General features: G+C 35.5%; 3 protein-coding genes across 3 annotated transcripts; all 3 read right to left on the reverse strand.

The window, feature by feature from the left end:
* Nucleotides 1-14514: 14514 nt before the first annotated feature.
* On the reverse strand, nt 14515-15526 carry LOC127740808 (ATP synthase subunit a, chloroplastic). The gene has a single exon (XM_052252371.1). It carries the CDS (start codon nt 15502-15504, stop codon nt 14761-14763), a length of 744 nt encoding a protein of 247 aa, XP_052108331.1. The 5' UTR covers nt 15505-15526; the 3' UTR covers nt 14515-14760.
* Nucleotides 15510-16550, reverse strand: LOC127740792 (30S ribosomal protein S2, chloroplastic). Its single transcript, XM_052252370.1, has one exon. The coding sequence runs from the start codon at nt 16525-16527 to the stop codon at nt 15721-15723; it is 807 nt and encodes a 268-aa protein (XP_052108330.1). The 5' UTR covers nt 16528-16550; the 3' UTR covers nt 15510-15720.
* A 142-nt stretch (nt 16551-16692) lies between these two features.
* LOC127740776 (DNA-directed RNA polymerase subunit beta'') lies at nt 16693-18786 on the reverse strand. The gene has a single exon (XM_052252369.1). The coding sequence runs from the start codon at nt 18784-18786 to the stop codon at nt 16693-16695; it is 2094 nt and encodes a 697-aa protein (XP_052108329.1).
* Between the last annotated feature and the right edge of the window lie 4630 nt (nt 18787-23416).

Raw genomic sequence — 23416 nt, forward strand, 5'->3', positions numbered from 1 at the left:
GGGTTTTGGGTTTTGGGTTTTGGGTTTAGGGTTTAGGGTTATAGTTTACGGTTTATGGTTTATTATTTAGGTGTTTAGTATATATGGGTTAGTATTTAGGGTTTAGGATTTATGTTTTAGGGTTTGGTGTTTGTGGGCTGGGGTTTAGGGTTAAGGGTTTGTGGTTTAGGGTTTGTGGTTTGTGGTTTAGGGTTTAGGATTTGGGGTTTGGGGTTTAGTGTTTAGTGTTTAGGGTTTAGGGTTAGGGTTTATGGTTTGGGGTTTAGGGTTTAACATGTTGTTTTTGTGGGTTGGGGTTTAAGGTTTAGGCCTTAGGGTTTATGGTTTAAGGTTTGTGGTTTAGGTTTTAGGGTTTGTGTTTTAGGGTTTTGTGATTGTGGGGTGGTGTTTAGGGTTTAGTGTTTTGGGTTTTGGATTTAGGGTTTTGGGTTTGGTGTTTGTGGGCTAGGTTTTAGGGTTAAGGGTTTGTGTTTTGTGGTATAGGGTTTAAGGTTTATGATTTAATGTTTAGGATTTAGGGTTTATGGTTTAGGGTTTATAGTTTAGGGTTTACGGTTTAAGGTTTAGGGTTTAGGGTTTAGTGTTTAGGGTTTATAATTTATGGTTTTGTGTTTGTGGTTTAGTGTTTAGGGTTTAGGGTTTACGATTTAAGGTTTAGGGTTAGGGTTTAGGGTTTAGGGTTTATGGTTTATGGTTTAGGCTTTATGGTGTGGGTTTGGTGTTTATGGTTTAGGGTTTAGGTATTATGGTTTATGGTTTGTTGCTTATGGTTTATGGTTTATAGTTTAGGGTTTATGGTTTAGGGTTTAAGGTTTAGGGTCTAGGGTTTAGGGTTTAAAGGTTATTGTTTATGGGTTAGGGTTTATGGTTTAGGGTTTGGGGTTTAGGGTTTATGGTTTATAATTTGGGGATTATGATTTAGGGTTTTTTGTGTGTGGGTTGGGGTTTAGGGTTTAGGCCTTAGGGTTTATAATTTAGGGTTGTTAGTATATGGTTTAGGGTTTGTGTTTTAGGGTTTTGTGTTTATGGGGTGGTGTTTAGGATTTTTTTTTGGGTTTTGGGTTTAGTGTTTAGGGTTATAGTTTAGTGTTAATTGTTTAGGATTTAGGTGTTTGGTATTTATGGGTTAGGATTTACGATTTAGGATTTATGTCTTAGGGTTTGGTGTTTGTAGGTTGGGGTTTAGGGTTAAGGGTTTGTGGTTTAGGGTTTGTGGCTTATGGTTTAGGGTTTAGTGTTTGGGTTTTCGAGTTTAGGGTTTAGCGTTTAGGTTTTAGGTTTTAATGTTTAGTTTTAGGGTTTGGGGTTTATGGTTTCGAGTTTAGGGTTTATGGTTTATGGTCTAGGTTTTACTGTTTAGCATTTGGGTTTGTGGTTTAGTGTTTGGGTTTAGGGTTTATGGTTTAGGGTTATGGTTTAGGGTTTTGGGTTTAGGGTTTAGGGTTTAGGGTTTATGGTTTAAGGTTTACGGTTTCGGATTTTGGGTTTAGAGTTTGGTGTTTGCGGGTTAGGGTTTAGGGTTTTCGGTATTGGGTTTATGGTTTAGAGTTTAGGGTTTAGGGTTTGTATTTACGGGTTAGGATTTAGTATTTAGGATTTGTGTTTTAGGGTTTGGTGTTTGTGGGCTGGGTTTTAGGGTTAAGGGTTTGTGTTTTGTGGTTTAGGGTTTAGGGTTTATGGTTTAATGTTTAGGGTTTAGGGTTTATGGTTTAGGGTTTAATGTTTAGGGTTTATGGTTTGGTGTTTGTGGTTTAGTGTTTAGGGTTTAGGGTTTATGGTTTATGGTTTAGGGTTTATGGTTTATGGTTTAGGGTTTATGGTGTGGGTTTAGTATTTATCGTTTAGGGTTTAGGCATTATGGTTTATGGTTTATTGCTTATGGTTTATGGTTTACGGGTTAGGGTTTATGGTTTAAGGTTTAAGGTTTAGGGTCTAGGGTTTAGGGTTTAAAGTTTATTATTTATGGTTTAGGGTTTATGGTTTAGGGTTTATGGTTTAGGATTTAGGGTTTTGTGTTTGTGGGTTGGGGTTTAGGGTTTAGGCCTTAGGATTTATGGTTTAGGGTTGTTGGTTTATGGTTTAGGGTTTATAATTTAGGGTTTAGGGTTTAAGGATTATGGTTTTTGGTTTAGGGTTTATGGTTTATGGTTTAGGGTTTAGGGTTTATGGTTTGGTGTTTATGGTTTATTGTTTAGGATTTAGGGTTTAGGGTTTGGGGTTTAGGGGTTAGGGTTTAGGGTTTATGGTTTAGGATTTAGTTTTTATGGCTTGGGTTTAGGGTTTAGGGTTTATGGTTAGGATTTAGGGTTTATGGTTTCAGGTTTAGGGTTTTGGTTTATGGTGTAGGATTTAGGGTTTATGGTTTATGGTTTAGGATTTGGGGTTTAAGGTCTATGGTTTATGGTTTTGGGTTTATGGTTTAGTGTTTAGCATTTAGAGTCTTGGATTTAGGGTTTATGGTTTAGGATTTAGTGTTTATGGCTTGGGTTTAGGGTTTAAGGTTTATGGTTAGGGTTTAGGGTTTATGGTTTGGGATTTAGGGTTTAGGGTTTAGGGTTTAGGTTTATGGTGTAGGATTTAGGGTTTATGGTTTATGGTTTAGGGTTTGGGGTTTAAGGTCTATGGTTGATGGTTTTGGGTTTATGGTTTAGTGTTTAGGGTTTAGAGTCTTGGGTTTAGGGTTTATGGTTTAGTTTTTACTGTTTACGGTTTGGGTTTGTAGTTTAGTGTTTGGGTTTAGGGTTTATGGTTTAGGGTTTAGGTTTTATGGTTTAGGGTTTACGGTTTAGGGTTTGTGGTTTATGGTTTATAGTTTATGCTTTAGGGTTTAGGGTTTGGTGTTTGTGGTTAAGTGTTTAGGGTTTAAGGTTTATAGTTTAAGGTTTAGGGTATTGGGTTTAGTGTTTAGGGTTTAGGGTTTATGGTTTAGGTAGGGTTTAGGTATTATGGTTTATGGTTTATGGTTTAGGGTTTATGGTTTATGGTTTATGGTTTATGGTCTAGGGTTTAGGGTTTAAGGTTGATGGTTTATGGTTTAGGGTTTATGGGTTTAGGGTTTTGGGGTTAGGGTTTGGTGTTTTTGGTTTAGTGTTTAGTGTTAATGGTTTAGGTTTTTGGGTTTAGAGTTTAAGGTTTAGGGTTTATGCTTTAGGATTTAGGGTTTATGGCTTAGCATTTAGCGTTTAGGGTTTAGGGTTTAGGTTTTATGGTGTAGGATTTAAGGTTTATGATTTAGGGTTTGTGGTTTAAGGTCTATGGTTTATGGTTTTGTGTTTATGGTTTAGGGTTTAAGGTTTAGGGTCTTGAGTTTAGAGTATATGGTTTGGGGTTTATGGTTTTGGGTTTTGTGTTTGTGGGTTGGGGTTTATGATTTAGGCCTTAGGGTTTATTATTTACGGTTTGCGGTTTAGGGTTTACGGTTTGTGTTTTAGGGTTTTTTGTTTGTGGTGTGGTGTTTAGGGTTTTGGGTTTTGGGTTTCGGGTTTAGGGTTTAAAGTTATGGTTTAGGGTTTATGGTTTAGGATTTAGGGTTTGTGGTTTAGGGTTTAGGTTTTATGGTTTAGGGTTTAGGTTTAAGGTTTATGGTTTATGATTTTTGGTTTCGGGTTTAGGGTTTAGAGATTTGGGTTTAGGATTTAGGGTTTACAGTTTAGGGTTATGTTTTGATGGTTTAGGGTTTAGGGTTTATGGCTTAGGGTTTAGAGTTTTAGGTTTTGGGTTCGGGTTTAGGGTTTATTGTTTAGGGGGTAGGGTTTGGGCTTTATGAGGTAGGGTTTACGGATTAGGGTTTAGGGTTTAGGGTTTAGTGTTTGCGGGTTAGGGTTTAGGGTTTAGGATTTGGGGTTTAGTTGGTAAGGTTTATGGTTTATGGTTTAGGGTTTAAGGTTTAGGGTTTGGTGTTTGCGGGTTAGGGTTTAGGGTTTTTGGTTTTGGGTTTATCGTTTAGAGTTTGCGGTTTAGAGTTTATTGTTTAGGGTTTAAGGATTAGGATTTGGTATTTATGGGTTAGGATTTAGTATTTAGGATTTGTGTTTTTTGGTTTGGTGTTTGTGGGCTGGGTTTTAGGGTTAAGGGTTTGTGGTTTGTGGCATAGGGTTTAGGGTTTGGGGTTTGAGGTTTCTGGGTTTAGGGTTTAGGGTTTAGGATTTATTGTTTAGGTTATAGGGTTTATAGTTTATGGTTTAGGGTTTAAGGTTTATGGTTTATTGTTTAATTTTTATTGTTTAGGTTTTGGGTTTGTGGTTTAGGGTTTGGGTTTAGGGTTTATGGTTTACGGTTTATGTTTTATGGTTTTTGGTTTAGGGTATATGGTTTATGGTTTAGGGTTTAGGGTTTAGGATTTAGGGTTTCTGGTTTATGGTTTAGGGTTTGGCGGTTAAGGTCTATGGTTTATGGTTTTGGGTTTATGGTTTAGTGTTTAGGGTTTAGAATCTTCGGTTTAATGTTTATGATTTATTGTTTAGGTTTCACGGTTTAGGGTTTATGGTTTACTGTATTGGGTTTAGGGTTTACCGTTTATGGTTTGGGGTTAGGGTTTAGGGTTTAGGCATTAAGGTTTATGGTTTAGGGTTTATGGTATATGGTTTAGGGTTTATGTTTTAGGGTTTTGTGTTTCTGGGGTGGTGTTTAGGGTTTAGGGTTTTGGGTTTTGGGTTTTGGGTTTGGGATTTTCTTTATAGTTTATGGTTTATGGTTTATTATTTAGGTGTTTAGTATATATGGGTTAGTATTTAGGGTTTAGGATTTATGTTTTAGGGTTTGGTGTTTGTGGGCTGGGGTTTAGGGTTAAAGGTTTGTGGTTTAGGGTTTGTGGTTTGTGGTTTAGGGTTTAGGGTTTGGGGTTTGAGGTTTAGTGTTTAGGGTTTAGGGTTTAGGGTTTAGGGTTTAACGTGTTATTTTTGTGGGTTGGGGTTTAAGGTTTAGGCCTTATAGTTTATGGTTTAAGGTTTGTGGTTTAGGGTTTAGGGTTTGTGTTTTAGGGTTTTGTGATTGGGGGTGGTGTTTTGGGTTTAGTGTTTTGGGTTTTGGATTTAGGGTTTTGGGTTTGGTGTTTGTGGGCTGGGTTTTAGGGTTAAGGGTTTGTGTTTTGTGGTTTAGTGTATAGGGTTTATGGTTAAATGTTTAGGGTTTAGGGTTTATGGTTTAGGGTTTATAGTTTAGGGTTTATGGTTTAGGGTTTAGGGTTTAGGGTTTAGTGTTTAGGTTTTAGGATTTATGGTTTGGTGTTTGTGGTTTAGTGTTTAAGGTTTAGGGTTTACGGTTTAAGGTTTAGGGTTAGGGTTTAGGGTTTAAGGTTTAGGGTTTAGGGTTTAGGGTTTAGGGTTTATGGTTTATGGTTTAGGCTTTATGGTATGGGTTTAGTGTTTATGGTTTAGGGTTTAGGCATTATGGTTTATGGTTTGTTGCTTATGGTTTATGGTTTATGGTTTAGGGTTTATGGTTTAGTGTTTAAGGTTTAGGGTCTATGGTTTAGGGTTTAAAGTTTATTGTTTATGAGTTAGGGTTTATGGTTTATGGTTTAGGGTTTATGGTTTAGGGTTTGGGGTTTAGGGTTTAGGGTTTAGGGTTTATGGTTTATGCTTTGGGGATTATGATTTAGGGTTTTGTGTGTGTGGGTTGGGGTTTAGGGTTTAGGCCTTAGGGTTTATGGTTTAGGGTTGTTGGTTTATGGTTAAGGGTTTGTGTTTTAGGGTTTTGTGTTTTGGGGTGGTGTTTAGGATTTTGGGTTTTGGGTTTTGGGTTTAGTGTTTAGGGTTATAGTTTAGGGTTAATGGTTTAGGATTTAGGTGTTTGGTATTTATGGGTTAGGATTTACGATTTAGGATTTGTGTGTTAGGGTTTAGTGTTTGTATGCTGGGGTTTAGGGTTAAGGGTTTGTGGTTTAGGGTTTGTGGCTTATGGTTTAGGGTTTAGTGTTTGGGTTTTCGAGTTTAGGGTTTAGGGTTTAGGTTTTAGGTTTTAATGTTTAGTTTTAGGGTTTGGGGTTTATGGTTTCGAGTTTAGGGTTTATGGTTTATGGTCTAGGTTTTACTGTTTAGCATTTGGGTTTGTGGTTTAGTGTTTGGGTTTAGGGTTTATGGTTTAGGGTTTAGGTTTTATGGTTAATGGTTTAGGGTTTATGGTTTAGTGTTTATGGTTTAGGGTTTAATGTTTGGGGTTTCTGGTTTTGTGCTTAGGGTTTAGGGTTTATGGTTTGGGGTTTGGTATTTATGGGTTAGGATTTAGTATTTAGGAATTGTGTTTTAGGGTTTGGTGTTTGTGGGTTGGGTTTTAGGGTTAAGGGTTTGTGTTTTTTGGTTTAGGATTTAGGGTTTATGGTTTAATATTTAGGGTTTAGGGTTTATGGTTTAGGCTTTAATGTTTAGTGTTTATGGTTTATGGTTTAGGGTTTAGGGTTTAGCGTGTTGTTTTTGTGGGTTGGGGTTTAAGGTTTAGTCCTTAGGGTTTATGGTTTAAGGTTTGTGGTTTAGGGTTTAGGGATTGTGTTTTAGGGTTTTGTGATTGTGGGGTGGTGTTTAGGTTTAGTGTTTTGGGTTTTGGATTTAGGGTTTTGGGTTTGGTGTTTGAGGCTTTGGTCTTAGGGTTTTGGGTTTGGTGTTTGTGGTTTAGTGTTTAGGGTTTAGGGTTTATGGTTTAAGGTTTACGGTTTCGGATTTTGGGTTTAGGGTTTGGTGTTTGCGGGTTAGGGTTTAGGGTTTTCGGTATTGGGTTTATGGTTTAGTGTTTAGGGTTTAGGTTTTGTATTTATGGGTTAGGGTTTAGTATTTAGTATTTAGTATTTATGGTTTGGGTTTTGGAGTTTAGGGTTTAGGTTTTAGGTTTTAATGTTTAGGTTTTAGGGTTTGCCGTTTAGGGTTTTAGGTTTAGGGTTTACGGTTTAAGGTCTAGGTTTTACTGTTTAGCATTTGGGTTTGTGGTTTAGTGTTTGGGCTTAGGCTTTACGGTTTAGGGTTTAGGTTTTATGGTTTATGGTTTATGGTTTATGGTTTATGGTTTAGGGTTTATGGTTTAGGGGTTATGGTTTAAGGTTTATGGTTTAGGGTTTATGTTTTAGGGTTTAATGTTTAGGGTTTATGGTTTAGGGTTTAGGGTTTATGTTTTAGGGTTTGGGTTTTGTGGTTTAGTGTTTAGGGTTTATGGTTTAGGGTTTCGTGTTTGTGGGTTAGGGTTTATGATCTAGGCCTTAGGGTTTATTGTTTACGGTTTGCGGTTTAGGGTTTAGGGTTTGTGTTTTAGTGTTTTGTGTTTATGGGGTGGTGTTTAGGGTTATGGTTTTGGGTTTTGGGGTTATGGTTTAGGGTTTAGGATTTAGGGTTTTGGTTTAGGGTTTAGGTTTTATGGTTTGGGATTTAGGGTTTAAGGTTTATGGTTTATGGTTTTAGGGTTTAGGGTTTAGGGTTTAGAGTTTAGGGTTTAGGATTTAGGATTTACAGTTTAGGGTTTAGGGTTTATTGTTTAGGGTTTAGGGTGTATGGTTTATGGTTTAGGGTTTATGGTTTTAGGTTTTGGGTTTAGGGTTTAGGGTTTATTGTTTAGGGGTTAGGGTTTGGGCTTTATGAGGTAGGGTTTACGGTTTATGGTTTAGGGTTTAGGATTTCAGGTTTAGGGTTTAGGGTTTGGTGTTTGCGGGTTCGGGTTTAGGGTTTAGGATTTGGGGTTTGGTAGGTAGGGTTTATGGTTTATGGTTTAGGGTTTAGGGTTTAAGGTTTCGGGTTTGGTGTTTGTGGGTTAGGGTTTATGGTTTTTGGTTTTGGGTTTATGTATTAGAGTTTAGGGTTTTGAGTTTATTGTTTAGGGTTTAGGGTTTGGTATTTATAGTTTAGGATTTAGTATTTAGGATTTGTGTTTTAGGGTTTGGTGTTTGTGGGTTGGGTTTTAGGGTTAAGCGTTTGTGTTTTGTGGTTTAGGGTTTAGGGTTTATAGTTTAATGTTTAGGGTTTAGGGTTTAGGGTTTAGGGTTTAGGGTTTGGGTTTGGAGTTTAGGGTTTAGGTTTTAGGTTTTAATGTTTAGGTTTTAGGGTTTGGTGTTTAGGGTTTTAGGTTTAGGGTTTACGGTTTAAGGTCTAGGTTTTACTGTTTAGCATTTGGGTTTGTGGTTTAGTGTTTGGGCTTAGGGTTTACGGTTTAGGGTTTAGGTTTTATGGTTTATGGTTTAGGGTTTATGGTTTATGGTTTAGGGTTTATGGTTTAGGGGTTATGGTTTAAGGTTTATGGTTTAGGGTTTATGGTTTAGGGTTTAATGTTTAGGGTTTATGGTTTAGGGTTTAGGGTTTAAGTTTTAGGGTTTTGGTTTTGTGGTTTAGTGTTTAGGGTTTATGGTTTAGGGTTTCGTGTTTGTGGGTTAGGGTTTATGATTTAGGCCTTAGGGTTTATTGTTTATGGTTTGCGGTTTTAGGGTTTAGGGTTTGTGTTTTAGTGTTTTGTGTTTTATGGGGTGGTGTTTAGGGTTATGGTTTTGGGTTTTAGGGTTATGGTTTAGGGTTTACTGTATTGGGTTTAGGGTTTACCGTTTATGGTTTGGGGTTAGGGTTTAGGGTTTAGGCATTAAGGTTTATGGTTTAGGGTTTATGGTATATGGTTTAGGGTTTGTGTTTTAGGGTTTTGTGTTTGTCGGGTGGTGTTTAGGGTTTAGGGTTTTGGGTTTTGGGTTTGGGATTTTCTTTATAGTTTATGGTTTATGGTTTATTATTTAGGTGTTTAGTATATATGGGTTAGTATTTAGGGTTTAGGATTTATGTTTTAGGGTTTGGTGTTTGTGGGCTGGGGTTTAGGGTTAAGGGTTTGTGGTTTAGGGTTTGTGGTTTGTGGTTTAGGGTTTAGGGTTTGGGGTTTGAGGTTTAGTGTTTAGGGTTTAGGGTTTAGGGTTTAGGGGTTAACGTGTTATTTTTGTGGGTTGGGGTTTAAGGTTTAGGCCTTATAGTTTATGGTTTAAGGTTTGTGGTTTAGGGTTTAGGGTTTGTGTTTTAGGGTTTTGTGATTGGGGGTGGTGTTTAGGGTTTAGGGTTTAGGGTTTCAGGTTTAGGGTTTCGGGTTTGTGTTTGCAGGTTCGGGTTTAGGGTTTAGGATTTGGGGTTTAGTGGGTAGGGTTTATGGTTTATGGTTTAGGGTTTAGGGTTTAAGGTTTCGGGTTTGGTGTTTGTGGGTTAGGGTTTATGATTTTTGGTTTTGGGTTTATGTATTAGAGTTTAGGGTTTAGAGTTTATTGTTTAGGGTTTAGGGTTTGGTATTTATGGTTTAGGATTTAGTATTTAGGATTTGTGTTTTAGGGTTTGGTGTTTGTGGGTTGGGTTTTAGGGTTAAGGGTTTGTGTTTTATGGTTTAGGGTTTAGGGTTTATAGTTTAATGTTTAGGGTTTAGGGTTTATGGTTTAGGGTTTATGGTTTAGGGTTTAATGATTAGGGTTTATGGTTTATGGTTTAGGGTTTACGGTTTAGGGTTTAGGGTTTAGTGTTTAGGGTTTAGGGTTTATGGTTTGGTGTTTGTGGATTAGTGTTTAGGGTTCAGGGTTTAGTGTTTAGGGTTTAGGGTTTAGGGTTTATGGTTTAGGGTTTATGGTTTGGGTTTAGTGTTTATGGTTTAGGGTTTATGCATTATGGTTTATGGTTTATGGTTTATGGTTTAGGATTTATGGTTTAGGGTTTAAGGTTTAGGGTCTAGGGTTTATGGTTTAAGGTTTATGGTTTAGGGTTTAGGGTTTATGGTTTATGGTTAAGGGTTTATGGTTTAGGGTTTGGTGTTTGTGATTCAGTGTTTAGGGTTTATGGTTTAGTGTTGTTGGTTTATGGTTTAGGGTTTGTGTTTTAGGGTTTTATGTTTATGGGGTGCTGTTTAGGGTTGTGGGTTTTGGGTTTTGGGTTTAGGGTTTTGGGTTTAGGGTTTAGGGTTAATGGTTTAGGATTTAGGTGTTTGGTATTTATGGGTTAGGATTTACGGTTTAGGATTTGTGTCTTAGGATTTGTGTCTTAGGGTTTAGGGTTTAGGTTTTATGGTGTAGGATTTATGGTTTATGGTTTAGGGTTTGGGGTTTAAGGTCTATGGTTTATGGTTTTGTGTTTATGGTTTAGGGTTTAAGGTTTAGGGTCTTGAGTTTAGGGTATATGGTTTGGAGTTTATGGTGTTGGGTTTTGTGTTTGTGGGTTGGGGTTTATGATTTATGTACGGTTTGTGGTTTAGGGTTTAGGGTTTGTGTTTTAGTGTTTTCTGTTAGTGGGGTGGTGTTTAGGGTTTTGGGTTTTGGGTTTTGGGTTTTGGTTTTAGGGTTTAAGGTTTAGGGTTTAGACTTTATTGTTTAGGGTTTAGGGTTTAGGGTTTGGTATTTATGGTTTAGGATTTAGTATTTAGGACTTGTGTTTTAGTGTTTGGCGTTTGTGGGTTGGGTTTAAGGGTTAAGCGTTTGTGTTTTGTGGTTTAGGGTTTAGGGTTTATAGTTTAATGTTTAGTGTTTGGTGTTTATGGTTTAGGGTTTATGGTTTAGGGTTTAATGTTTAGGGTTTATGGTTTATGGTTTAGGGTTTATGGTTTATGGTTTAGGGTTGAGTGTTTAGGGTTTAGGGTTTATGGTTTGGTGTTTCTGGTTTAGTGTTTAGGGTTTAGGGTTTATGGTTTTTAGGGTTAGGGTTTAGGTTTTAGGGTTTAGGGTTTAGGGTTTAGGGTTTATGGTTTAGGGTTTATGGTTTGAGTTTAGTGTTTATGGTTTATGGTTTATTGTTTATGGTTTGGGTTTAGTGTTTATGGTTTATGGTTTATTGTTTATGGTTTAGGGTTTAGGGTTTAGGGTTTAGGGTTTAGGGTTTAGGGTTTAGTGTTTAGTGTTTATGGTTTATGGTTTATGGTTTAGGATTTATGGTTTAGGGTTTAAGGTTTAGTGTCTAGGGTTTAGGGTTTATGGTTTATGGTTTAGGGTTTATGGTTTATGGTTTAGGGTTTATGCTTTAGGGTTTGGTATTTGTGATTCAGTGTTTAGGGTTTATGGTTTAGGGTTTGGTGTTCATGGTTTAGGATTTAGGGTTTTTGGTTTATGGTTTGGGGATTAGGATTTAGGGTTTTGTGTTTGTGGGTTGGGGTTTAGGGTTTAGGCCTTAGGGTTTATGGTTTAGGGTTTGTGTTTTAGGTTTTTGTGTTTATGGGGTGGTGTTTAGGGTTTTGGGTTTAGGGTTTAGGGTTATAGTTTAGGGTTAATGGTTTAGGATTTAGGTGTTTGGTATTTATGGGTTAGGATTTACGGTTTAGGATTTGTGTCTTAGGGTTTGGTGTTTGTGGGCTGGGATTTAGGGTTAAGGGTTTGTGGTTTAGGGTTTGTGGCTTGTGGTTTAGAGTTTAGGGTTTGGGTTTTGGAGTTTAGGGTTTATGGTTTAGGTTTTAGGTTTTAATGTTTAGGTTTTAGGGTTTGGGGTTTAGGGTTTCGGGTTTAGGGTTTATGGTTTATGGTCTAGGTTTTACTGTTTAGCGTTTGTGTTTGTGGTTTGGTGTTTGGGTTTAGTGTTTATGGTTTAGGGTTTAGGTTTTATGGTTTATGGTTTAGGGTTTATGGTTTAGGGGTTATGGTTTAAGGTTTATGGTTCAGGGTTTATGGTTTAGGGTTTAATGTTTAGGGTTTATGGTTTAGGGATTAGGGTTTAGGGTTTAGGGTTATAGTTTAAGGGTTTGTGGTTTAGTGGTTAGTGTTTAGGATTTATGGTTTATGGTTAAGGGTTAGGGTTTTAGGTTTAGGGTTTAGGGTTTATGGTTTAGGTTTTAGGGTTTGGGTTTAGTGTTTATGGTTTAGGGTTTAGGTATTATAGTTTATGGTTTATGGTTTAGGGTTTATGGTTTATGGTTTATGGTTTATGGTCTAGAGTTTAGGGTTTATGGTTTATGGTTTATGGTTTAGGGTTTATGGTTGATGGTTTATAATTTAAGGTTTTGGGTTTAGGGTTTGGTGTTTTTGGTTTAGTGTTTAGGGTTTATGGTTAGGTTTTTAGTTTAGAGTTTAGGGTTTAGGGTTTATGCTTTAGGGTTTAGGTTTTATGGTGTAGGATTTAAGGTTTATGGTTTAGGGTTTGGGGTTTAAGGTCTATGGTTTATGGTTTTGTGTTTATGGTTTAGGGTTTATGGTTTGGGGTTTATGGTTTATGGTTTATGTTATGGTTTATGGTTTTGTGTTTGGGTTTAAGGTTTAGGATTTTGGGTTTAGTGGGTAAGGTTTATGGTTTATGGTTTAGGGTTTAGGGTTTAAGGTTTAGGGTTTGGTGTTTGCGGGTTAGGGTTTAGGGTTTTTGGTTTTGGGTTTATGGTTTAGAGTTTAGGGTTTAGAGTTTATTGTTTAGGGTTTAAGATTTAGGGTTGGTATTTATGGGTTAGGATTTAGTATTTAGGATTTGTGTTTTAGCAAGTTACGAATCTTTTTTTCATAGTATTCATTCTTATGTGAATGGGAATGAAAAACAAGAAATACTCTTTCTCGAAATATGGACAAATGGGAGTTTAACTCCTAAAGAAGCGCTTTATGAAGCCTCCCGTAATTTGATTGACCTATTTATTCCTTTTTTACATGCGGGAGCAGAAAACTTGAAATTAGAAAAAAATCAACACAAAGTTACTTTACCCGGTTTCACTTTTCATGATACATTGGCTAAACTAAATAAGGCCCTTCCATTATTACGGGACAGCTCATCATGTTCATATCGATCTATTATGCGCCTTTGCATCTAGCATTGGGTAGACCTCATATAATAACTGTCATACCTCTACCCTATCTTTTATTTCATTTCTTCGGCAATAATAAAAAAAACTTTTTGAATTATGGGGACAAGAAAAAGTATTCAATACGTAAATTTAGCATTCAAAGAATATTCTTTACTAATCTTATTTTTCAGTTATTTAACCCCCTTGTCTTACCAAGTTCCATATTATTAAGATTAGTAAACAAATAAAAAAAGAGAGCAAATTACTAAAAGAATGAATAAAAAAGATAATAATATATATATATATGAAGAAATTCGTCCACCCCCAATATATTTTATGGCCTCTCCCATAAAAAAACTTAAGATACCAATTCCATTTGGAATTGCATCAATTACTTGTCTATCAATATAATGATTTATTTTAGCGAATTTTCTTACATTTGTAATGAAAAAACTTCCATAAAAAGCATCCAGATAACCACGATTAGATGACCAATCATATATGGCATTGATTATTTTTTCTAGAATTTTTGTTTTACGAACATTTTTTTCAAATATATTTTTTAAGTTCAAATTTTGTAAAACCGAATAAACGGGCTTATAGATAAAAGACGCTATAAATATTCCGAAAAAAGACAGACTGACCGAAAAAGTTGCATTTGTTAAAAATTCAAACCAATCGAAAGAATTTTTAAAATTTTGATGCAACAGGTCTATAGAAGGGATTAACAATTTGGATAATATATCCAAATTTGTTCCTTCTTGGCTAAAAGAGATTCCTATTACTCCAACCAACAAAGTAAATAATACTAATATAAACATAGAAAAAAGCATAGTATTGGTGGATTCATGAGGATAAAAAGGAGAAGGCTTTTTAGTATCAAAATGAGTAGTATCAATAAGAAGACGTGTTATGCTTTTGACATTTTGATTAATTCTATGGAAATATGCCCTCTTGTTAAAAAAAAAATATTTCCATAGAATTAATCAAAATGTCAAAAGCATAACACGTCTTCTTATTGATACTACTCATTTTGATACTAAAAAGCCTTCTCCTTTTTATCCTCATGAATCCACCAATACTATGCTTTTTTCTATGTTTATATTAGTATTATTTACTTTGTTGGTTGGAGTAATAGGAATCTCTTTTAGCCAAGAAGGAACAAATTTGGATATATTATCCAAATTGTTAATCCCTTCTATAGACCTGTTGCATCAAAATTTTAAAAATTCTTTCGATTGGTTTGAATTTTTAACAAATGCAACTTTTTCGGTCAGTCTGTCTTTTTTCGGAATATTTATAGCATCTTTTATCTATAAGCCCGTTTATTCGGTTTTACAAAATTTGAACTTAAAAAATTTAGTCTTAGGTTTTTGCTAGCCCTTTTCTTCTTTTTGATTATATCCTCGTTTATATCCATATGGTATAATCAATCTAAAAAAATTCGTTCGACCGAAGAACTGAATCTTTGCAACGAAATATTGAAATTTGAGTGATCTAAATGGAATTTTTATTTATTGTTGAATTGAATATGAATGAAATACAAATACGTTCTAGTTTTATGTAATATCCATTTTAATCACATGTCGTAAACGGAAATATCCTACAAAGTTCAAAGTTAAAGTTCTTAATATTTACATTTACAACATTAATAGACTCTAATCAAATAATATTCAAATTAGATCTATATTATAATGTAAAAAAAATATTTATGTTATAGATTGAATGAACAAAATAAAATACAACAAAAACAATACCAAAAAGTTATTGAAAAAAATTGAAAACAAAGATTCTTTTTAGTTTAGTAAAAAAAAAATAGGAAAAACATCTTTTAATGTTTTTCCTATTTTTTTTTACAGCTCTCAAGTAATCTTTTCTATTTTTTTACCAAATCATATATTTATTTATACTTTGATTGCATTTAATTTAACCCCGTATTTATGAATATTCAATTAATAGAATCAGAATTCAAAACTTATTTGTTTATCTTTTATGTATTTTTGTTACCTAAGTATATTATCTTTAGCCGCACATATATTGTGGCGAGTCAAACTAAACTAGAAACTAAAAAAAAGACTATTTCCTAAATTTGTTAAGTTAATGATGGCCTTCCATGGATTCACCTATATAAGCCGCAGCTAAAGTAGCAAAAATAAGGGCTTGAATACCGCTTGTAAATAATCCAAGGAACATGACAGGTATAGGAACTACTAAGGGTACTAAAGAAACAAGAACAACAACTACTAATTCATCAGCTAATATATTTCCGAAAAGTCGAAAGCTAAGCGACAGGGGTTTTGTGAAATCTTCTAAGATGTTAATTGGTAGAAGGATTGGAGTTGGTTGGATGTATTTACCAAAATAAGCTAATCCCTTTTTCGAAAGACCCGCATAGAAATATGCTACTGATGTAAGTAAAGCTAATGCAACAGTAGTATTTATATCATTTGTGGGTGCAGCTAACTCCCCATGAGGTAACTGTATTATTTTCCAAGGCAAAAGAGCCCCCGACCAATTTGAAACAAAAATAAATAAGAACATAGTTCCAACAAAGGGAACCCACGGACCATATTCTTCCCCAATCTGAGTTTTACTTACATCTCGAATGAATTCGAGGACATATTCAAAGAAATTCTGACCAAAAGTGGGAATGGTTTGCGGATTTCTAACAACTAAAATGGCTGAAACCAATAAGATAGCAATTACGACCCAAGAAGTTATAAGTACTTGGGCATGCACTTGGAACCCCCCTAATTGCCAATAGAGATGTTGACCTACTTCCACGGAAGATATCTCATATAATCTTTTTAATGTGTTGATGGAACATAATAGAATATTCATATTGCCCTCAAAATAAATAGAACTTGAAAGGAATTATTTTGATTCAATCATCTATTTTTTCAATTGTCTGTTAAATCTTTTATTTTGAATATCGACTAATCACTTAATATTTCTGGGTTTTTTGTTTTTTGCGCGATTTAGTAAATTAGTTATAGTAACCGATTCTATTCTATAAATCTATGAAGTTCTCAATGGAATAATTTATTTTATTATTAATTAAGAATTTCGTATATAGCTAGAACGACCTTCACAAATTGCAAATACTAATTTGTTAAGAATTAACCGAATTGAAGCTATAGCATCATCATTAGCTGGAATCGAAATATCCGCGAGATTGGGGTCACAATTTGTATCGATTAAACAAATTGTTGGAATTCCCAAAGTGATACATTCTCTAAGAGCGGTATACTCCTCTTGCTGATCAACGATTATGACAATATCGGGTAAGCCAGTCATATATTTAATGCCACCCAGATAGGTTTCCAAGTGCGATAACTGTCTCTTCAAAATAGCAGTATCTTTTTTTGGCAAACTATGGATTCTGCCCGTTTTTTGTTCTGTTCTCAAGGACCTGAACTTATGAAGTCTCGTTTCTGTAGTATACCAATTGGTTAACATACCGCCGAGCCATTTTTTATTAACATAATGACACCGAGCTCTTGTTGCAGCCCGTGCTATTAAATCCGCAGCTTTATTTTTTGTGCCAACAATTAAAAATTGTTTCCCCTTACTTGCTGCATCAAAAACCAAATCACAAGCTTCTGATAAAAAGCGAGCAGTTCTTGTAAGATTTAGAATATGAATACCCTTACGTTTTGTGGATATATAAGGTGCCATTCTGGGATTCCATTTTCTAGTACCATGGCCAAAATGAACTCCCGCTTCCATCATCTCTTCCAACGTTATGTTCCAGTATCTTTTTGTCATTGATCCCCACAAAAAAAGAGACAGGGTATCCTGAAATAAGAAAAGTTTTGTTCCGATGGAACCTTCTCTTTTATCGAAGATTGGCTCTTGATACATGGTCAGGCCATTCAATTTTTTTTACTTTTTTCTTTGTTCTCTTTCAATAATGTAATCAAACGCCTTTATTTAAATTTAAGAATTAGAAATTCGAAAAAATAGGCTTTTAGCAATTATCAAATCTTCGGAAATGATTGCTGCAACGTATCACATAAATTCTTGAAATTAAAAAACAAATTCTCTATGGTGGAACAGGATATCTTTTATTTTTTCCTCGAGTAAATTCTTTTTTTTCGGAGCAATCTTAATAAGTTGTCTTTGCTTTGAAGGCTGTGTTACCCTTTTGAATCCGGTACCAACGGGTATCATTCCCCCCAAAACAACGTTCTCTTTCAGACCTTTCAACCAATCGATACGACCTCGGAGAGCAGCTTTTGCTAAAACTCTAGTAGTTTCTTGAAAACTCGCTTCGGATATGAAACTTTGGGTATTCAAAGATGTTTTTGTTATTCCCAATAATAGAGCTCGGTAACAAATTACTTCTTCTAAGGCACGTCCCGCTCGTTCAGCTCGAAACAATCCAATTAGCTCGCTGGGTGAAAAAACATTAGACATTCCATCTTCTGAAACCAATACTTTTGATGTTATTTGGCGTACGATAATCTCAATATGTCTATTATGTATATGCACTCCTTGGGATCGATAAACCCTTTGGATTTTATTAACCAAAGAAATTCGACTTTGGACAATAGTTAGCTCAGTACAAATAAAGAATCCCCAAGGAATGCCGAGAATTTTGGTTATATGTTCGTTCCAAGCGTCAACCCTCTTCCCTAGGTTAATCGATATTGAATCAATCGAACGAACTTCTAATACCTGTTCCACTTTTGGAAGACCTTGGGTTATATCACCTGATCTCGATTTTTCATATATAAATGTTACTAATATATCTCCTTCAAAAAAGATTTCTCCAAAATGTCCATGAACTGTTGCTCCTGGAGTCGCCAAATAGGTATTAGCCGATCTTATTAATATGGAATCCATTTTAACAATTAAAACTTGTCCCGATTTTAATTTTAGTTCTAGTCTATTTTTTGTTTGAGATAGACATACATTTTCACAAATAAATTGTCCCAGGCTAATTATTGTAATCGTTTTTTCACAATATTTAGAATCATAATCATGATGGAGAAAATCCCAATTCAAACGGAATGTATTTAATTTTATGTTGCTGCATGGATCGGGCTTATAAATTATCTCGGTTTCGTCCATTAAAAAAATTTTTAATGCTTGCCAAGTTAAAAAAAACTTGTCAAGTTTCAAATTTTTATTCATCGAGATCTGATTATGAGTTATTAAAAGGTAAACTGAATAAAAATTTGAAACTTGAAGTGCTATTCCTACGGGACCTAATGAATTCTTAATTGGAATTTGAAGATCCTTTTTTATTTTTTTTATTCTCTTTTTTATTTTCAGCTCGTTGTAGTATTTTACATTGCTAAAAGGTCCTATTTCAAAACAATCATATGATGACAAAATTATCAAAGATTGGCATTCTGTATTTCTGTTCAACAACACATGAATCGTTTCATGATTTTGGATATGTGATTGTTGAATTCTTTTCTGGAAAGAAATAGGAAAAAATGGATTAATATTGATTTGATCTGACTCATTATCCGAGATCCATTCTGAACCGGATGGATCATTTCTTTTTCTGATATAGGAAATCCGCGATTTCGTTGGATCAATTCTTAGAAAATCTCCAATCAGACCATTTATATTTACTTCAACAAAAGAAGCACGGGATTCTTCTATCGAAGAACTTTTTTTATCTCGATCCCAATTCAATACTAAACAAGTTCGAACTAATTGAATGCTTGTGTGAGAAATTTTACGAATTGATTTCCCATTTCCATAAAGAATATAATTGAGAGCTTTAAGCTCCAAATTATCCCTTTCCCGGAACAGATCTTGTGGAAAAAGTTTGACTAAATTGATACCGTTTGTAATTTCATATAGAATTACAGGTCGAACCAAAACAAAATACTTTTTCTTGATAATTGTGATCCATTGGACAGAGATCCAATTTTTAATTTTTTTTGATTCCTTTGAATCTTTTTTTAACCTTTCGGGTTGTATCAAAATACCACTGTGTCGGTATACCTTATCCATTTCGCCAGGAAAATGGATATCCCCAGAAAATATTTGTAATTCAATCTTTTTTTTTTTCTTCTCCATTCGCACCAATCCGCCTACTCGACTTTTTATATTAAAAGTGATTGGTGTATTTGTTTCAATAATACTGTTGTTCCTTACCATTATGGAAGAAGGTTCGGATAAAAGATGCACTTCTTCGGGAATGAAAAAAAATCGCTCTACTTTGATTTGGTATTTTGGTTTACATTCTTTGACTCCTTCATATTCAATTAAATCCTCTTTTTTAAAAAGAGGGGGGGTTAAGGAAGCAATAAGGAAGCAATAAGGATAAATAACTATGAATGGCAGAAGGAGATTTAATGGAATCTCTATGGTCTCTATATGAGCCTCAGATTCCTTTGGATCCTTAATAGGAAACTCCTTCTTGCTTGAAGGACGTCCCAGGAGGTCTTCCTCACTAGGATTTTCGTCCTCCTCCTCCCTTAGTGTTGAAGTTTAAGCCTGCATTAAAAGTTGGTATACTATGATTTCTCTTTAGTAAAATCGCAACTGCAACCACAATTTAAAAGCATAGTCTGAATTGTAGGATAGCTTACAAGGTTAAGGAAGCAATAAGGAAGGCAGTGTTGAAGTTTAAGCCTGCATTAAACCTCGCCGTGACATGAGCGTGAAAGGGATAATCTGTTTTTTTTTATAACTTCTAAGGGCTAAAATGATTTATTTTGGCTTTTTGGCCCCATATTGTAGGGTGGATCTCGAAAGATATGAAAGATCTCCCCCCAAGCCGTACATACGACTTTCATCAAATACGGCTTTCCACAGAATTCTATATGTATCCATATGTATCTATGAGATCGAGTATGGAATTCTGTTTACTCACTTTGAAATTGAGTATCCGTTTCCCCCCTTTTCTTGCTAGGATTGGAAATCCTGTATTTTACATATCCATACGATTTAGGGTTTAGGGTTTTTGGTTTTGGGTTTATGGTTTAGAGTTTAGGGTTTAGAGTTTATTGTTTAGGGTTTAAGATTTAGGGTTGGTATTTATGGGTTAGGATTTAGTATTTAGGATTTGTGTTTTAGGGTTTGGTGTTTGTGGGCTGGGTTTTAGGGTTAAGGGTTTGTGGTTTGTGGCTTACGGTTTAGGGTTTGGGGTTTGAGGTTTTTGGGTTTACTGTTTAAGGTTTAGGTTTTATTGTTTAGGTTATAGAGTTTGTGGTTTATGGTTTAGGGTTTAGGGTTCATGGTTTATTATTTAGTTTTTATTGTTTAGGGTTTGTGTTTGTGGTTTAGGGTTTGGGTTTAGTGTTTATGGTTTAGGGTTTAGGTTTTACGGTTTATGGGTTAGGGTATATGGTTTATGGTTTAGGGTTTAGGGTTTAGGGTTTATTGTTTAGGATTTAGGGTTTCTGGTTTATGGTTTAGGGTTTGGGGGTTAAGGTCTATGGTTTATGGTTTTGGGTTTATGGTTTAGTGTTTAGGTTTTAGAGTCTTGGGTTTAGTGTTTATGGTTTATGGTTTATGTTTCACGGTTTAGGGTTTATGGTTTATTGTATTGGGTTTAGGGTTTATCATTTATGGTTTGGGGGTTAGGGTTTAGGGTTTAGGCATTGGGGTTTATGGTTAAGGGTTTAGGGTATAGGGTTTGCGGTTTGTGTTTTAGGGTTTAGGGTTTAGGGTAAGGTGTTTCCGTGTTAGGGTTTAGGGGGTAGGGTTTAGGGTTTATGGTTTAGGGTTTAGGTTTAGCGTAGGGTTTTGTGTTTGCGGGTTTGGGTTTAGGGGTTCTGGTTTTGTCTTTATGGTTTATAGTTTAGGGTTTAGAGTTTATGGTTTAGGGTTTAGGGCTTAGGGTTTGGTATATATGGGTTAGGATTTAGTGTTTAGAATTTGTGTTTTAGGGTTTGGTGTTTGTGGGCTAGGGTTTATGATTAAAGGTTTGTGGTTTGTGGTTTAGGGTTTAGGTTTTGGGGTTTGGGGTTTGGGATTTAGGGTTTAGAGTTTAGATTTTATTGTTTAGGTTTTAGGGTCTGAGGTTTAGCATTTAGGGTTTATGATTTATGTTTTACAGTTTAGGGTTTGGGTTTGTGGTTTAGGGTCTGGGTTTAAGGTTTATGGTTTAGGGTTTAGGTTTTATGGTTGATGGTTTAGGGTTTATGGTGTATTGTTTAGGGTTTATGGTTTAGGGTTAGGTTTTATGGTTTAGGGTTAAGGGTTTAAGGTTTACGGTTTAAGGTTTAGGGTTTATGGTTTAGGGTTTATAATTTATGGTTTAGGGTTTAGGGTTTATGGTTTGGTGTTTGTGGTTTAGTGTTTAAGGTTTAGTGTTTTGGGTTTTGGGTTTAGGGTTTAGTGTTTATGGTTTAGGGTTTATGGTTTATGGTTTATGGTTTAGGTTTTATGGTTTATGATTTATGGTTTAGGGTTTATGGTTTAGGGTTTAGGGTTTAGGGTTTAAAGATTATGGTTTATGGTTTAGGGTTTATGGTTGGTGTACGAAATTGCAATCACACTTTTGCAATCCCGCACAACTAACCAGCAAGTGCACTGGGTCGTCCAAGTAATACCTTACGTGTGTAAGGGTCGATCCCACGGAGATTGTCGGCTTGAAGCAAGCTATGGTTATCTTGTAACTCTTAGTCAGGATATCAATAATTATCAGGTTTGATTGTGAAAAGCAAAAGAACATGAAATAAGTACTTGTTTTGCAGTAATGGGGAAAAGGTTGAGGTTTTGGAGATGCTCTATCTTCTGAACCTCTGCTTTCCTACTGTCTTCTTCTTCAAGCACGCAAGGCTCCTTCCATGGCAAGCTGTATGTAGGGTTTCACTGTTGTCAATGGCTACCTCCCATCCTCTCAGTGAAAATGTTCAACGCGCTCTGTCACAGCACGGCTAATCATCTGTCGATTCTCAATCGGGTTGTAATAGAATCCAGTGATTCTTTTGCGTCTGTCACTAACGCCCAGCCCTCAGGAGTTTGAAGCTCGTCACAGTCATTCAATCCTTGAATCCTACTCAGAATACCACAGACAAGGTTTAGACCTTCCGGATTCTCTTGAATGCCGCCATCAGTTCTAGCTTATACCACGAAGATTCTGATTAAGGAATCCAAGAGATATCTACTCAATCTAAGGTAGAACGGAGGTGGTTGTCAGGCACACGTTCATAGTTGAGAATGATGATGAGTGTCACGGATCATCACATTCATCAGGTTTAGGAACAAGTGATATCTTAGAATAGAAGCAGGCGTGATTGAATGAAAAACAGTAGTAATTGCATTAATCCATCAAGACACAGCAGAGCTCCTCACCCCTAACCATGGGGTTTAGAGACTCATGCCGTAGAAAATACAATGAGAAACGTGTAAAGTGTCATGAGGTATAGATACCATGTCAAAAGATCCTATTAATAGTGAACTAGTAATCTAGGGTATACAGAAATGAGTAAATGACGTAAAAATCTACTTCCGAGGTCCACTTCGTGTGTGCTTGGGCTGAGCATTAAAGCTTTTATGTGTAGAGACTTTTTCTGGAGTTAAACGCTAGCTTTTATGCCAGTTTGGGCGTTTAACTCCAATTCTTATGCCAGTTCCGGCGTTAAATGCCGGGAATTCTGAAGCTGATTTGCAACGCCGATTTGGGCCATCAAATCTTGGGCAAAGTATAGATTATTATACATTGCTGAAAATCCCAGGATGTCTACTTTCCCACGCCATTGAGAGCGCGCCAATTGGGCTTCTGTAGCTCTAGAAAATCCACTTCGAGTGCAGGGAGGTCAGAATCCAACAGCATCTGCAGTCCTTTTCAGCCTCTGAATCAGATTTTTGCTCAGGACCCTTAATTTCAGCCAGAAAATACCTGAAATCATAGAAAAACACACAAACTCATAGTAAAGTCCAGAAAAGTGAATTTTAACTAAAAACTACTAAAAGTATACTAAAAACTAACTAAAATATACTAAATTCATACTAAAAACAATGCCAAAAAGCGTATAAATTATCCGCTCATCACAACACCAAACTTAAATTGTTGCTTGTCCCCAAGCAACTGAAAATCAAAATAGAATAAAAAGAAGAGAATATACTATAGACTCCAAAATATCAAAGAAACTTAGCTCCAATTAGATGAGCAGGACTAGTAGCTTTTTGCTTCTGAACAGTTTCGGCATCTCACTTTATCCTTTGAAGTTTAGAATGATTGGCATCCATAGGAACTCAGAATTCAGATAATGTTATTGATTCTCCTAGTTAAGAATTATGATTCTTGAACATAGCTACTTTATGAGTCTTGGCTGTGGCCCAAAGCACTCTGTCTTCCAGTATTACCACCAGACACATACATGCCACAGACACATAATTGGGTGAACCTTTTTAGATTGTGACTCAGCTTTGCTAGAGTCCCCAATTAGAGGTGTCCAGGGTTCTTAAGCACACTCTTTTTGCCTTGGATCACAACTTTATTTCTTTCTTTTTCTCTTAATTTTTTTTTCGTTTTTTTTTGAATCACTGCTTTTTCTTGCTTCAAGAATCAATTTGATGATTTTTTAGATCCTCAATAACAGTTCTCTTTTTCTTCATTCTTTCAAGAGCCAACAATTTTAACATTCTTAAAGCAACAAATTCAAAATATATATGCACTGTTCAAGCATTCATTCAGAAAACAAAAAGTATTGTCACCACATCAAACTAATTCAACTAGTTTCAAAGATAAATTTCGAAATCCTGTACTTCTTGTTCTTTTGGAATTAAAGCACTTTTCATTTAAGAGAGGTGATGGATTCATAGGACATTCATA

Source organism: Arachis duranensis, chromosome 1, assembly GCF_000817695.3.
Source record: "Arachis duranensis cultivar V14167 chromosome 1, aradu.V14167.gnm2.J7QH, whole genome shotgun sequence".
Lineage (NCBI taxonomy): Eukaryota > Viridiplantae > Streptophyta > Magnoliopsida > Fabales > Fabaceae > Arachis > Arachis duranensis.

Bases quoted from the DNA above. Each gene is read 5' to 3' on its own strand.
- LOC127740808 (XM_052252371.1), bottom strand. From the start codon at position 15,504: ATGAATATTCTATTATGTTCCATCAACACATTAAAAAGATTATATGAG.
- LOC127740792 (XM_052252370.1), bottom strand. From the start codon at position 16,527: ATGTATCAAGAGCCAATCTTCGATAAAAGAGAAGGTTCCATCGGAACA.
- LOC127740776 (XM_052252369.1), bottom strand. From the start codon at position 18,786: ATGGTAAGGAACAACAGTATTATTGAAACAAATACACCAATCACTTTT.